This window comes from Nomascus leucogenys, chromosome 22a (genome assembly GCF_006542625.1).
Source record: "Nomascus leucogenys isolate Asia chromosome 22a, Asia_NLE_v1, whole genome shotgun sequence".
Classification (NCBI taxonomy): Eukaryota; Metazoa; Chordata; class Mammalia; order Primates; family Hylobatidae; genus Nomascus; species Nomascus leucogenys.
The window spans coordinates 67131748-67145439 of record NC_044402.1 but is presented as its reverse complement, the minus strand read 5'-3'; the positions used below and the strand labels follow the sequence as shown (position 1 = coordinate 67145439).

General features: G+C 35.2%; 1 protein-coding gene across 1 annotated transcript in view; it reads left to right on the top strand.

The window, feature by feature from the left end:
- Positions 1-13692, top strand: part of CD2AP (CD2 associated protein) — a 157596-nt gene that overhangs the window by 135041 nt on the left and 8863 nt on the right. Inside the window, exons 15-17 of the mRNA XM_003254197.4 lie at positions 1424-1525; positions 2616-2797; positions 5938-6001. Of these exons, the coding sequence (XP_003254245.2) occupies positions 1424-1525; positions 2616-2797; positions 5938-6001 (348 nt within the window). The remainder of the gene's footprint in view (positions 1-1423; positions 1526-2615; positions 2798-5937; positions 6002-13692) is intronic.

Sequence of the window (13692 nt, the reverse complement as noted above, 5' to 3'; positions counted from 1 at the left end):
GGAAATTTTCATGAGGCTATAGCCACAGAGCACAGGGTCAAAGGGTGACAAAGAAAGAACCTGTTTAATTTGTCTTTCAACAACGGTTATTAAAATTGAGCAGCAGATACTCACTTTAGGAAAGATTGAGAAAATTTTTTCCCCTGAAATATTCAGTGTTTTTCTTTTCTTTTTTCTAAATTTTTAAAATTAACTTCAGCGGGTACATAATAGATTTGTATATTTATGGGTTATGTGAGATATTTTGATATAGGCATGAAATGCATGATAATTTTATCAGGATAAATGCGGTATCCATCACATCATGAATTTATCTTTTGTGTTACAAACCATCTAAATTGTACTTAGTTATTTTTAAGTGTACAATTAAATTATTTTTGACTAGTAGTTACCCTGTTATGCTACCAAATACTAGGTCTTACTCATTCTTTCTGTTTTTTGTACTCATTAACCATCCCCCCATCCCTACTGCCACCCCACTAACACCCTTCCCAGCCTCTGATAACCATCTTTCTGTTCTCATCTCCATGAGTTCAGTTGTTTTAATTTTTATAGTGAGAATATGCTAAGTTTGTTCTTCTGTGCCAGGCTTAGTTGACTTAACATAATGAACTCCAGTTCTATCCATGTTGCAAATGACAGAATCTCATTCTTTTTTGTGACTGAATAGTAGTCCATTGTCTATAGTTACCACATTTTCTTTATCCATTTGTCTATTGCTGGACACTTAGGTTGATTCCAATTCTTGGCTATATTCTTGTGAATAGTGCTACAGTAAACATGGGAGTGCAGATATCCCTTTGATATACAGATTTCCTTTTTTTTGATACATACCTAGCAGTGCTGGATCAGATGGTAGCTCTATATTTAGTTTTTTGAGGAACCTCCAAATTTTTCTCCATAGTGATTGTACTCATTTACATCCCCCCCCCAGCAGTGTACGAGGGTTCCCTATCTCCATATCCTTGCCAGCATTTGCTATTACCTATCTTTTGGATAAAAACCATTTTAATTGGGGTGAGGTAATAACTCCTTGTAGTTTTGATTTGTATTTCTCTGATGATCGTTGTGAAATATTCATTGTTCTTGTAGTACTTGTCCTCATGTCTAAATGTATTAACTTCTTTGTATGCTTTTTCTGCATTGCCTGGAGTACTGGTGGTACTGTAATGTTAATATATTAGCTCTTAAACACTATAGTACTTTTAAAATTACCTAAATGGAGAAAATCCTTGCTGCTAAAAGGCAAGCTGGTTTTGCCCTCAAGATATGCAAATGTGTTACTCAGCTCGAAAGTATATAGCATCCTATTAATAATAATGGGATATCAGCAACAGTAGCAGCTGAAAATCCATAAAAGTTATTTGCTTTATTGTCCAAAGACTTACTACCTTTTCTTCTCTTTGGTCTATTATGTCTTTAGCCAACTCACAGCCCCGAAAAAATCTTGAAGTTGCCAAAAGAAGAAGATAGTGCCAACCTGAAGCCATCTGAATTAAAAAAAGATACATGCTACTCTCCAAAGGTGAGGTGCATTGTGGTCTAAGGTTTGTTGACTTTCTGGGATTCTTTGTGGACATCAAACATAGGGAATTTAAGGTGTTCTTTAGGAAGAATTATTTCTTCTGCCAAGAAGTGAAATAATTGCTGCTAAAAAATTGAGTCGTTTAGCCTCGTCAGACTATTTTCTGCAAATATTTTTGAAAGAGCTTACATTTTAATTGAATAAAATAAATATTACATATTTCATATTTTTTAAGGCATAGATCTCTGCATCTATTTCGTTTCTCCATTAAACATATGTTCTTAAGGTCAGAAACAAACACTTGTATAGTACTTACCTAGCTTGGTGCTTAGTACAATACTTAAGCATTCAGTATATACTGGAATGAATGGCAGAATACTGTATGTACAAGGATCCTTTCATCTGTTTCATGTGTTAGGTGTCTTGTCAAAATTTTTACCATTTTTATTTAACATAGTTTCACCAGAACTGACACACATTTAAGAAGGTCATTTAGGTTTCCTCCCAAATTATTTCTCGATTTCATTTCAGGGCATTTTTGTCAGCGTTTCCAATTTATTAAATACGCTTATTCTGATTCTCTCAGCTCTCAGCAGTCTATTGAAATTTTATTAAAGTGACTTTTTTTAGTGAAATAGTTAAGGGGTGTCAGGCTATGGACTCATTTTAGTGACTCTTCCTGAACCTATTAAATTGTTCACAATTACTTTTAAGTGAAGCTCTTTGGACATTCCAAACAATAAGTATTGAATATGGAAGATCAAAATAATACCTTTATAATGCTGTTACATTCTTGCTACTGTTTCACTAGGCAAACCATCCATAATATACATTTGATGGATTTTTCTTTCTTCCTTTTTTCTTCTGTTAATAAAATTGTCATTTCCTGCAAAAACCACTAGTGATTACAAATGTATTCTTTAGTTGTCTGGTGATTTTTCCAGTTGTGAACATCGAATTGCTTTTGAATTTCCAAATTTGCCATTTATCTTGAAGTACTTAATTGTTTTTCTTCTTGCTGTAAAAATCTTTTGAATGTAAATATAATATTAAATAAAATCAGAAATTTTTTTTTTTTTAATGTTTTCAGCCATCTGTGTACCTTTCAACACCTTCCAGTGCTTCTAAAGCAAATACAACTGCTTTCCTGACTCCATTAGAAATCAAAGCTAAAGTGGAAACAGAGGATGTGAAAAAAAATTCCCTGGATGAACTTAGAGCCCAGATTATTGAATTGTTGTGCATTGTAGAAGCACTGAAAAAGGATCACGGGTAAGTAGCCCTTCTTTTCTCCTATGAGTACTACTTAACCCATGCATAAAGAACTTTTTCAAACCATATTAAGTAAAAATCTAATCTGTGGCTGGGTGTGGTAGTTCACGCCTGTAATCCCAGCATTTTGGGAGACCAAGGTTGGAGGATTGCTTGAGTCCAGGAGTTCAAGACCAGCCTGGACGACATGGCAAAACCCCATCTTTGCAAAAAAAAAAAAAAGAAAAAGAAAAGAAAAAGCCAGGCTTGGTGGCACATCCCTGTAGTCCCAGCCCTGGGCAACAAAACCAAGACCCTGTCTCAAAAAAAGTCTCTGGTATGAGCAAGTATATTTTCAAAGAAATTTTCATCAACAGTCCTTTTCTCTTTTTGGCAAAAAAGTTAAATTGGTGAAGTTATTCCAGTAGCTGGATTGTGGAAAACGTGCATACATAACCATAATTTTAGGCTAGAAATCTTCTGGTCAGAAATGATTAGTTTTTAAACTACTAGGAAAAATATTGTATTTTGGATCTGGTTATGTATCTATACATATAGTTAACTTAGTTTTCAGAGGATTTGATCACTGTTTCTGTGAGGTTGAGTTGGACATTTATAAAATGAATGTGTTGGGATAGGTGATCTCTAAAACCCTTCCCTTAACTCTGAAAATGTTTTGATATGGTATATGTTGAGACATACCCTAGTTGAAAGTTAGGGACTTTTTAGAGCTAAAACAAATTTACAAGCTCACCTATTATAGCTGAGCTCCCCCTCCGGCTTTTTAAATGAATAAATAAAAGTTTATAGAGATAAAGTTATGTATCCAAGTTCACACAGTTGTTAAATGACAGAGCTAGAACTCAAACTCCTATTATCTGTTGGTTTAGAGATGTTTTCTATAACCATTAGTATTTGAATTTTAAAACTTGTTGACATTTTAAGCATAATTCTACAAAAGCCCAGTAGGTAAAACAGATTTAAAAAAAAAGCAGTTAATCTAATTGAATTGAGAGTGAGGTTGCTCATCCCTTGTCTTCAAATTCCCTTCTAAAAAGATTTCTTGGAATAGGGTATAAAAGTTATGGCCAAATAAAAAGTATAAAAGAACAAAAAATAAAAATAAAACATAAAAGTTAAGGCCAGAGGCCATGTTTCCTCTGAGCCTGATTTTATCATTTCTTTTCCAATTTTAAGTTGGCCTAGGAATCTTATTAAATATAATATTGAGATTAACAGTATAAGGTATTTGGAGTTTGCAGAACACTTTCACAGGTATTTCTTAGAAACAAAAAATGTATCTTGAATGACTACTTAAAAATATATGTTTTATATATTATGTATATAGAGGAGTTTATAATTTAACACATGATGGTATTTCTTGGAATCCTTCAGTTTATCTGTTTTGAAAGATAAAAGCTATAAGTTTTTTGAAAGATTATAAGCTATAAGTTTACTTTTCCAGTAAATATTTATTAATTACCACCCATGTACCAGTTAGAGAAGTCTCCTGATTCGATTTTGTTGTTTTACATTTTTTATACCATGTCCTGTTTTTCATATACATATTGCCTGTGGGTGCTCTTAAATTAGCTCTAGAATGGATAAAATATTTCTGATTTATATATATATTTTTTTAAAAAAAAAATATAAAACATTTTAGAAGTCTTTCCAAAGGGTATTTTCAATATTTTCAATATCTTGAGTTTCTCTGGAAAAGTGAAACTGGATGGCAGGTTTTTTTTTTTTGTTTTTTTTTTTAATATCTAAAAAACTTGCATCAGCAGGAGAAGGGATAAATACTATTGATATATTAATAGAGAAATACTACACAGCATACAACAATAAAAGTAAATTTCAACATCAATATGAATTAATCTAAACATTGAGAGGAGGGAGCAGGTCAGAAGCATACACGCAATCAGTATATTTCATTTGTATAAAGTTGAAAAGCATACCAAACCAGAAAATATATTATTTTAAGAATGTATTTGCATGTGCCAAAATTAGAACAACAAATGAATAATAATAAATACTGTAAAACTTTTTCTATGGAAGAGAGGGGGGAAATAGGATTAAGGAAAGAAGTCGCTTTTTGGGATATCTGAGGCACTGGTAATATTTTATTTCTTTACTTGACTTGGAGTTCAGAGGTTTCCGCTTTACTCTTATAATAGTAGATCTTTATAGCTTAGATATCACTAAGAAATTATTGCTAAGAAGTCAGTTTTGAAACATTATATAAATAATTTTAAAATTCCTTATGTATTTTTTCTTCATGAATTTTTTCTTTTTTACTTTTTCAACCTGTTATTTCTACAGTATTCTCAAGAATTTTTCAAGTATTTGTTGAGACTGAAAATGTCCATACTTTTGATTTAGAAATTTGATATACTAACATATTCCTCCCATTCCTTCTCTCTCATTCCTCGATTCCTCCCACTCCTTCTGTCCCCAGAATAATGAATCAGCCAAATAAAAAACCTGGATATTTGAATACCAAATCACAATTATAAATATGTAAATTTTAGCAGCATGAAAATGGTTTAAAATTTGTGAAAAGACGTAATATTGAATATTCACTTAAAGCTATAGAAAAAAGAAAACTATATAGAAAGATTAGAAGGGAACACGGGAAGGTGAAAACATGAGTTAAGGAAGAGAGACTATTGGCTAGAGTTTTTAATTTGTTTGGTTTTTGGATTTTAATGTGGTATTTAATTTTTAAAAATAGAGAAAGAAATTCAAAGTCTAGGTTATCTTATCAGATAAACTGTTAACTTGCCTTGTATTATGATGTGTTGACATTCATTTTACCAAATTGCTTGGGCTTTGAGTTTTCCAACCTGGAAAATGTATGATAGCTGAATACAGAAAATTTCTTCTAAAGGTTAGATATTATTTCTGTCTTCATGAGCTGCTCTGAATTTGCTTGATTTCTTGATCTCAGATAGCTTTGTCTTGGTTTTGCTGAATTTTTAACTGTTGCATTGAACCATTCTAACTAGAGAATCTTACATTTTTCTTAATTAACATTGCTATTGCCCTTAAAATGTTTTTCCCATGAACTGGTAGGTTAGGTAACAAAAAGCCTGTAAACATTAGTCAAATAAATTATTTAATCAAAAGACTTAGCAGTAATATAAGTACTTTGTTTTTAGGAAAGAACTGGAAAAACTGCGAAAAGATTTGGAAGAAGAGAAGGCAATGAGAAGTAATCTAGAGGTAATTCATTTCTTCTAGCATTGAGAGTTTAGTGAGCATAAACTGGACATGTTTTTCCCAATCCAACTGGGTAATTGGTTCCTGTACAAATTATGCTATACTACTTCAGTTGGACATACACACAATGGACTACTATTCAGGCACAAAAAAAGAATGAGATCCTGTCATTTGCAACAACATGGATGGAACTGGAGGTCATTATGTTAAGCCAGGCACAGAAAGACAAACTGCATGTTCCCACTTATTTGTGGGAGCTAAAAAAAATTAAAACAATTGAACTCACAGAGAACAGAAGGATGGTTACCAGAAGGTGGGATGGATATTAGTGGAATTAATTAGTGGCAAGGGTATTCTTTTGAAATTGGAGTCAGTACTCTTTTTAAACCCTGCCTCTGCTTTATCAACTAAGTTTACATTTTGTAAATCCTTTATTATTTCCGCAACATTCACAGGATCTTCACCAACAGTAGATTCCACCTCACAAAACTACTTTCTTTGCTGATCCCAAAGAAGCAACTCCTCATCTGTTCAAGTTCAATCCACTTTTAATTCTCATTGTCTTGCTGTTTTTACCACATCCTCAGTTACCACTGAAGTCTTCGATCCTCAAAGTCATCCCTGGGAGTTGGAGTCATCTTCCAAAATATTGACATTTTGACTTTCTCTTATGAATCGTGAATGTTCCTCATGGCATCTAAAGTGATGAATTTTTTTCCAAAGGTTTTCAGTTTATTTGCCTACATTTATCAGAGGAATCACTATCTATGGCAGCTATAGCCTTCCAAAATGTGTGTCTTTAATAAGAATTGAAAGTCTAAATGTCTCCTTGATTCATGGGCGACAGAATGGATGTTGTGTTAACAGACATGAAAGTAACATTAATCTCCTTGTTCATTTCCATCAGAGTTCTTGGGTGACTAAGGGCATTGTCAGTGAGCATTCATATTTTAAAAATAATCCTTTTTTTTTTTTTTTTTTTTTTTTTTACCTGAGCAGTAGGTCTTAACTGTGGGCTTAAAATATTCAGTAAATCATGCTGTAAACAGATGTGCTGTTATCCAGGCTTTGTTGTTCCATTTGTAGAGCATAGGCAGAGTAGATTTAGCATAATTCTTAAGGGCCAAGGATTTTCAGAATGATAAAATAAGTGATGGTTTCCATTAAAGCCACCAGCTGCATTCACCTAACAAGAGTCAGCCTGTCCTTTGAAGCTTTGAAGCCAGGCATTGACTTCTCTCTAGTTATGGAAGTCCTAGATGATATCTTCTTTCAATAGAAGGCTGTTTTGCCTCCTCTGAAAATTTATTTCCTGTATCCAACTCCCATCTTAGCTAGATCTTCTGGATAACTTGCTGCAGCTTCTACATTAGCACTTGCTTTACCTTCCAATTTTATGTCGTGGAGATGGCTTCTTAAACCACATGAACCAGCCTCTGCTACCTTCAGACTTTTTCTGTGCTGCTTCCTCACCTCTGTTAGGCCTTCAAAGAATTGAAGAAAGTTAGGGCCTCACTCTGGATTAGGCTTTGGCTTAAGGAAATGTTACAGTTGGTTAGATCTTCTATCTAGACCACTCAAACTTTCCTTTGTATCAACAATAAGGCTGTTAGGCTTTCTTCTTATTCATATGTTCACTGCAGTAGCACTTTTAATTTTGTTCAAGAACTTTTCCTTTGCAATGAAAACTTGGCTAACTGTTTGGGGGCAAAAGGCCAATCTCTTGACCTGCTGTGGCTTTCAACATTGCCTTCCTCTCTGAGCTTAGTCATTTGTAACTTTTTATTTAATGTGAGAGGGATGTGATTATTTCTTTCACTTGAACACTTAGAGAACATTTTCGGATTATTAATTGGCCTAATTTTATTATTAGGCCTGTTCTGTCTCAGATAATAAGGAAGGCCAAGTAGAGGGGGAGAGAGTCAGAAGAAAGGCTGATCAGTGTAGCAGTTAGAACACACATGACATTTATCAATTAAGTTTGCTGTTTTATATGGGTGCCAGAATAATTATAATATTAACATCAAAGATCACTGATCACAAATCACTGTAACATATATAATTACAGTGAACACATTTGAAATATTGTGAAAATTGTCAAAATGTGACATAGTGATACAAAGTGATCACATATTGTTGGAAAAATGGCATCAACAGAGTTGCTCAACATAGGATTACCACCAGCCTTTGATTGTAGACAGTGCAGTATCTGTGAAGCACAGCAAAACGAAGTACAATAAAACGAGGTATCCCTGTAGTTCTCTCTTCTGTGCAGTTAAGCTATTTTCATTCTTTCTTTGCTCAGGGACAGGACTGGTGGTTGTGACATATGGCTGTAGATTCACTGCCTCCCACTTTAAACTTAAGAGTTTATGTTAATTCTCCACTGGTGATTGGCAATTTTGACTATTTCCTTTATCTTTCTTAGCTTTCCTTTTCTCCTTCACTAATGTTGATCTTCATTTGCATTATTCTTTCTGCATATCTCAGAGAAAGTTGTATCCTACCTTTTTTTAGAGACTCTTCCCATTGTTTAAGTATTTCATACTCCCTTCTGTTTTTTAGTCTGCCTCATTACTTACCCTATTTCTTTTGTCAGCAGTTTGTAGAACAAGAGAGAATTTGGGACTTGCAGTTGGAAAACCTTTGCTCTTATCCTGAGAATCAACTAACTTTTTTGTTTTAAACTGTGTATTAGTTAGGCTTAGCATTTTCTGTACATTATCTCATTGGACAAACATAACAACATGTAAGGATTATTGTTCCTATTATAAGATTGAAAAAAGTAGGGTTTGGAATGATAGTGTTAGGCTACTCTTGCATTGCTATAAAGAAATACCTGAGACTGGATAATTTATAAAGAAAAGAAATTTAATTGGCTCACGGTTCTACAGGCTGTATAGGAAGAAGCATGGTTCCTGCATCTGCTCAGCTTCTGGGGAGGCCTCAGGGAGCTTTTACTCATGGTGAAAGGTGAAGTAGGAGCACACAGTTCACATGGCAAGAGAGGGAGTAAGAGAGAGAGTGGGAGGGGCCACACACTTCTAAACAACCAGATCTTGTGTGAACTTACTTATCATGAAGGGGATGATCCAAACATGGATCATCCAAATACCCCATGATCCAAATACCTCTCACCTGGCCACACCTCCAACACTGGGGATTACTTTTAATCTGAGATTTGGTGGGGACACAGATGCAAATCGTATCAATGATTAACAGCAATGGAGCTGAAATTTAATTTTTATTTTTATTTATTTTATTTTATTTATATTTTTAGCAGTGGTACGAACTTGGCTGACTGCAAGCTCCACCTCCTGAGTTCACGCCGTTCTCCCAGCTCGGCCTCCAGAGTAGCTAGGACTACAGGCGCCCGCCACCACACCCGGCTAGTTTTATTTTTGTATTTTTAGTAGAGATGGGGTTTCACCGTGTTAGCTAGGATGGTCTCAAACTCCTGACCTCAGGTGATCCACCTGCCATGGCCCTCCAAGGTGCTGGGATTACAGGCATGAGCCACTGCACCAGGCCTTAAAGATGTTTTTAACAGAAGCAACCAATCTTCAGAACCTTTGCACTTTGGGATTAAATTATACTGTGTGAACTTAGGCAAGTCACTTAACCTCCTTTAGCTTTAGTTGAGATAATTTATGTGAAAGTACTTTGTAAATTATCAGACTTTATTTTTTCCTTATTTCCAACATTATCCTCTATTGGCAACTTTACTACTTTGCATGAAAATACTTGACTTTTTCCATTATTCAGAATCAAAGAATAGCCCCCATTTAGGTCTAGCTGCCTTCTTGATGTACTGCAGTTACTTTCTCTTTTCACTTGAGGTTCATTTGTTGAAATATGAAAACAACCGCCATCCTCTTAAAAAAAAGTCTACTTGTGTGGTCTCTGATTTTTCACCTTCAATTCAGTCTGTAACCCCTTGCATCTTAGGTTAGGTTTACTGATGCCAAATTCAAGGTCTCCAGTTCCTGCAACAGATCACATTTTTTACCATTGCCACCCTGTCAAAGGTTTGTCTTGGTTTAGATGATACTACATCCTATTGTCTCTAACTTCTCCATCTCCTCTTCGTCCTTTTTTTACTTTTTTAATTTTGTTTTTAGAGACAGGGAGTCACTCTGTCACCCAGGCTAGAGTACAGTGACACAATCATAGCTCACTGCAGCCTCAAACTCCTGGGATCAAGTGATCCTCCTGCCTCAGCCTTCCAAGTAGCTGAGCCTACAGGCATGCGCTTTCATGCCTGGTTAATTTTTCAGTTTTTTGTAGGGACTGGTTCTCACTATGTTGCCCAGGTTGATCTTAAACTCCTGGCCTCAAGTGATCCTCCCACTTTGGCCTCCCAAAGTGGTAAGATTAAAGGTATGAGCCACCATGCCTGGCCTTCCTCTTCCTCCTTGTAACCTAAATGTAAATAATCCTTCACTGGTATCCTTGGCTTTTCTGTTTGAGTATTCACATTTTGAACTCATCAATACTCACGAATCTAATGATTAGCTCTAGTGCCTCTCCCCTCTAAATCAAGTTTGTATTTTCCCAGCTTGTATCCTGTGTTTCTGGCTATTAGTCCCCCCTGGATGTTTCATCATGAACTTAGATTTAGCATGTCCCCAGTTAAATTTATCATCTTCCTCTCCTGTTCTTTTGATTTCCTGTTTCTGTTGATAATTTCTGTGGTCCATATAGTCATATAGACATGGTACTTTGTACATGGTTCTCTTCTAGTTCCAGTCACTTTTAGTCCTATTAGCTTTACCTCCTAATCTTTATGTCTTTATCCCCACTCTGTCTTGTTATGATGCTTATTATCTTCTGCTTAGCTTTCTTGAGTACTCTGATTCTTATCTCAGATTAACCTTTCCTTCATGGAGTACTTTCAAGAGCTTTCCATTACATGCTGAATAAAGTTCCAACAACTTAACTATATGAGGTGTTTTTATCTTTTGGTCCTAGCTATCTTTCTTTCTTTACTTGCTGATTCGCCATGGTGCCTCTTACAATTGATAAGTCCAAATTTTTATACTTACTGTGTCTTTTTGGATTGTCCTTTTGCCTCATCTTCTAATGCCCACGTTCTACAGATTCTCAAGGCCCTGCTCAAACAATTACCATCATTAGATTGATATTAGTCTGTCTCTGATTAAAAGTAATTTAGTGGCCGGGCACGGTGGCTCACACCTGTAATCCCAGCACTTTGGAAGGCCAAGGTGGGTGGATCACCTGAGGTCAGGAGTTCGAGACCAGCCTGGCCAACATGGCGAAACCTTGTCTCTACTAAAAAATATAAAAATTAGCTGGGCGTGGTGGTACACACCTGTAATCCCAGCTACTAGAGAACAATGTTAAGTCACGTGAGCCTTTAAAATTAAAACTGTAAAAAAAATGAGTCTTTTTTAGCATAATTCTTAAGGGTCTTTTGGATAATTTAATATGATTTTATTTTTCTAGCAAAGTCAGCTGTTACTTGGCCTCTCACTGACTTGTATTACAAATATATTTTTTCTTTTGTTTGGGTACAGTTTTACCCTGTATTTGTAAAAGCACACCTAATGCACTAAAGTTTTAGAATAATTTACTTAAAGGAGAAAGGTGTTTCTCTAAAGATTAAAAGTAGTACTTTACTATAATGTTAACATTATACAGTATTATAATGTTTACTAAAAATGAACAATGAACATACAAGTGCTAAAAGAGAAACTCTAGCAATGTATTTGTCTGATAACTAATTTTTTCCATACATTATTGTGGTACAGGTGGTATTTGGTTACATGAGTAAGTTCTTTAGTGGTGATTTGTGAGATTTTGGTGCACCCATCACCTGAGCAATATATACTGCACCATATTCGTAGTCTTTTATCCCTCACCCCCTTCCCACTCTTCAACTCAAGTCCCCAAAGTCTGTTGTATCATTCTTATGCCATTGCTTCCTCATAGCTTAGCTCCTGCATGTCCATGAGAACATACAATGTTTGATTTTCCATTCCTGAGTTACTTCATTAGACTAATAGTCTCCAATTTCATGCAGGTCACTGCAGATGCTGTTAATTCATTCCTTTTTATGGCTAAGTAGTATTTCATCATATATATCACAGTTTCTTTATCCATTTGTTGATTGATGGGCATTTGGGTTGGTTCCATGATTTTGCTATTGTGAATCTTGCTGCTGTAAACATGTGTGAGCAAGTATCTTTTTCGAATAATGACTTCTTTTCCTCTGGGTAGATACCCAGTAGTGGGATTGCTGGATCAAGTGGTGGTTCTTCTTTTAGTTCTTAAAGGAATCTCTGCACTGTTTTCTATAGTGGCTGTACTAGTTTACGTTCCCACCAGCAGTGTAGAAGTGTTCCCTGATCACCTCATCCATGCCAACATCTACTGTTTTTTGATTTTTTGATTATGGCCATTCTTGCAGGAGTAAGGTGGTATCGCATTGTAGTTTTGATTTACATTTCCCTGATCATTAGTGATGTTGAGCATTTCTTCATATGTTTGTTGACCATTTGCACATCTTCTTTTGAGGATTGTCTGTTAATGAACTTAGCCCACTTTTTGATGGGATTGTTTTTTCTTACTGATTTGTTAGGGTTTGTTGTAGATTCTGGATATTAGTCCTTTGTCAGATGTATAGATTGTGAAGATTTTCTCCCACTCCGTGGGTTGTCTGTTTACTCTGTTGACTCTTCCATTTGCCATGCACAAGCTCTTTAATTAGGTCTCAACTATTTATCTTTGTTTTTATTGCATTTGCTTTTGGGTTTTTGGTCATGAAATCCTTGCCTATGCCAGTAACTAGAAGGGTTTTTCTATTGTTATCTTCAAGAATTTTTATAGTTTCAGGTCTTAGGTTTAAGTCCTTAATCCATCTTAAGTTGATTTCGGTATAAGGTGAAAGATGAGGACCCAGTTTCATTCTCCTACATGTGGCTAGCCAGTTATCCCAGCACCATTTGTTGAAAGGGGTGTCCTTTATGTTTTTGTTTGCTTTGTTGAAGATCAGTTGGCTGTAAGTATTTGGGTTTATTTCTGAGTTCTCTATTCTGTTCCATTGATCTATGTGCCTATATTTATACCAGTACCATGCTGTTTTGGTGACCGTGGCCTTATAGTATAGTTTGAAATCAGGTAGTGTGATGCCTCCAGATTTGTGCTTTTTCCTTAGTCTTGCTTTGGCTATGTGGGCTCTTTTTTTGGTTCCATATGAATTTTAGAATTGTTTTTTCTAATTCTGTGAAGAATGATGGTGGTATTTTGATGGGAATTGCCTTGACTTTGTACATGGCTTTTGACAGTATGGTCATTTTCACAATATTGATTCTCCCCATCCATGAGCATGCGATGTGTTTTCATTTGTGCCATCTGTGATTTCTTTCAGCAGTGTTTTGTAGTTTTCCTTGTAGAGGTCTTTTGACTCCTTGGTTAGGTGTATTCCTAAGTATTTTATTTTATCTTTTTTTGCAGATACTGTAAAAGGGGTTGAGTTCTTGATTTGATTCTCTGCTTGATTGTTGTTGGTGTATAGAAGAGCTACTGATTTGTGTACGTTAATCTTATACCTGAAACTTTGCTGAATTGTTTTATCAGTTCTAGGAGCTTTCTGAAGGAGTCTTTAGGGTTTTCAAGGTAAAGGATTGTATCGTCAGCAAACAGTGACAGTTTGACTTCCCCTTTATTTATTT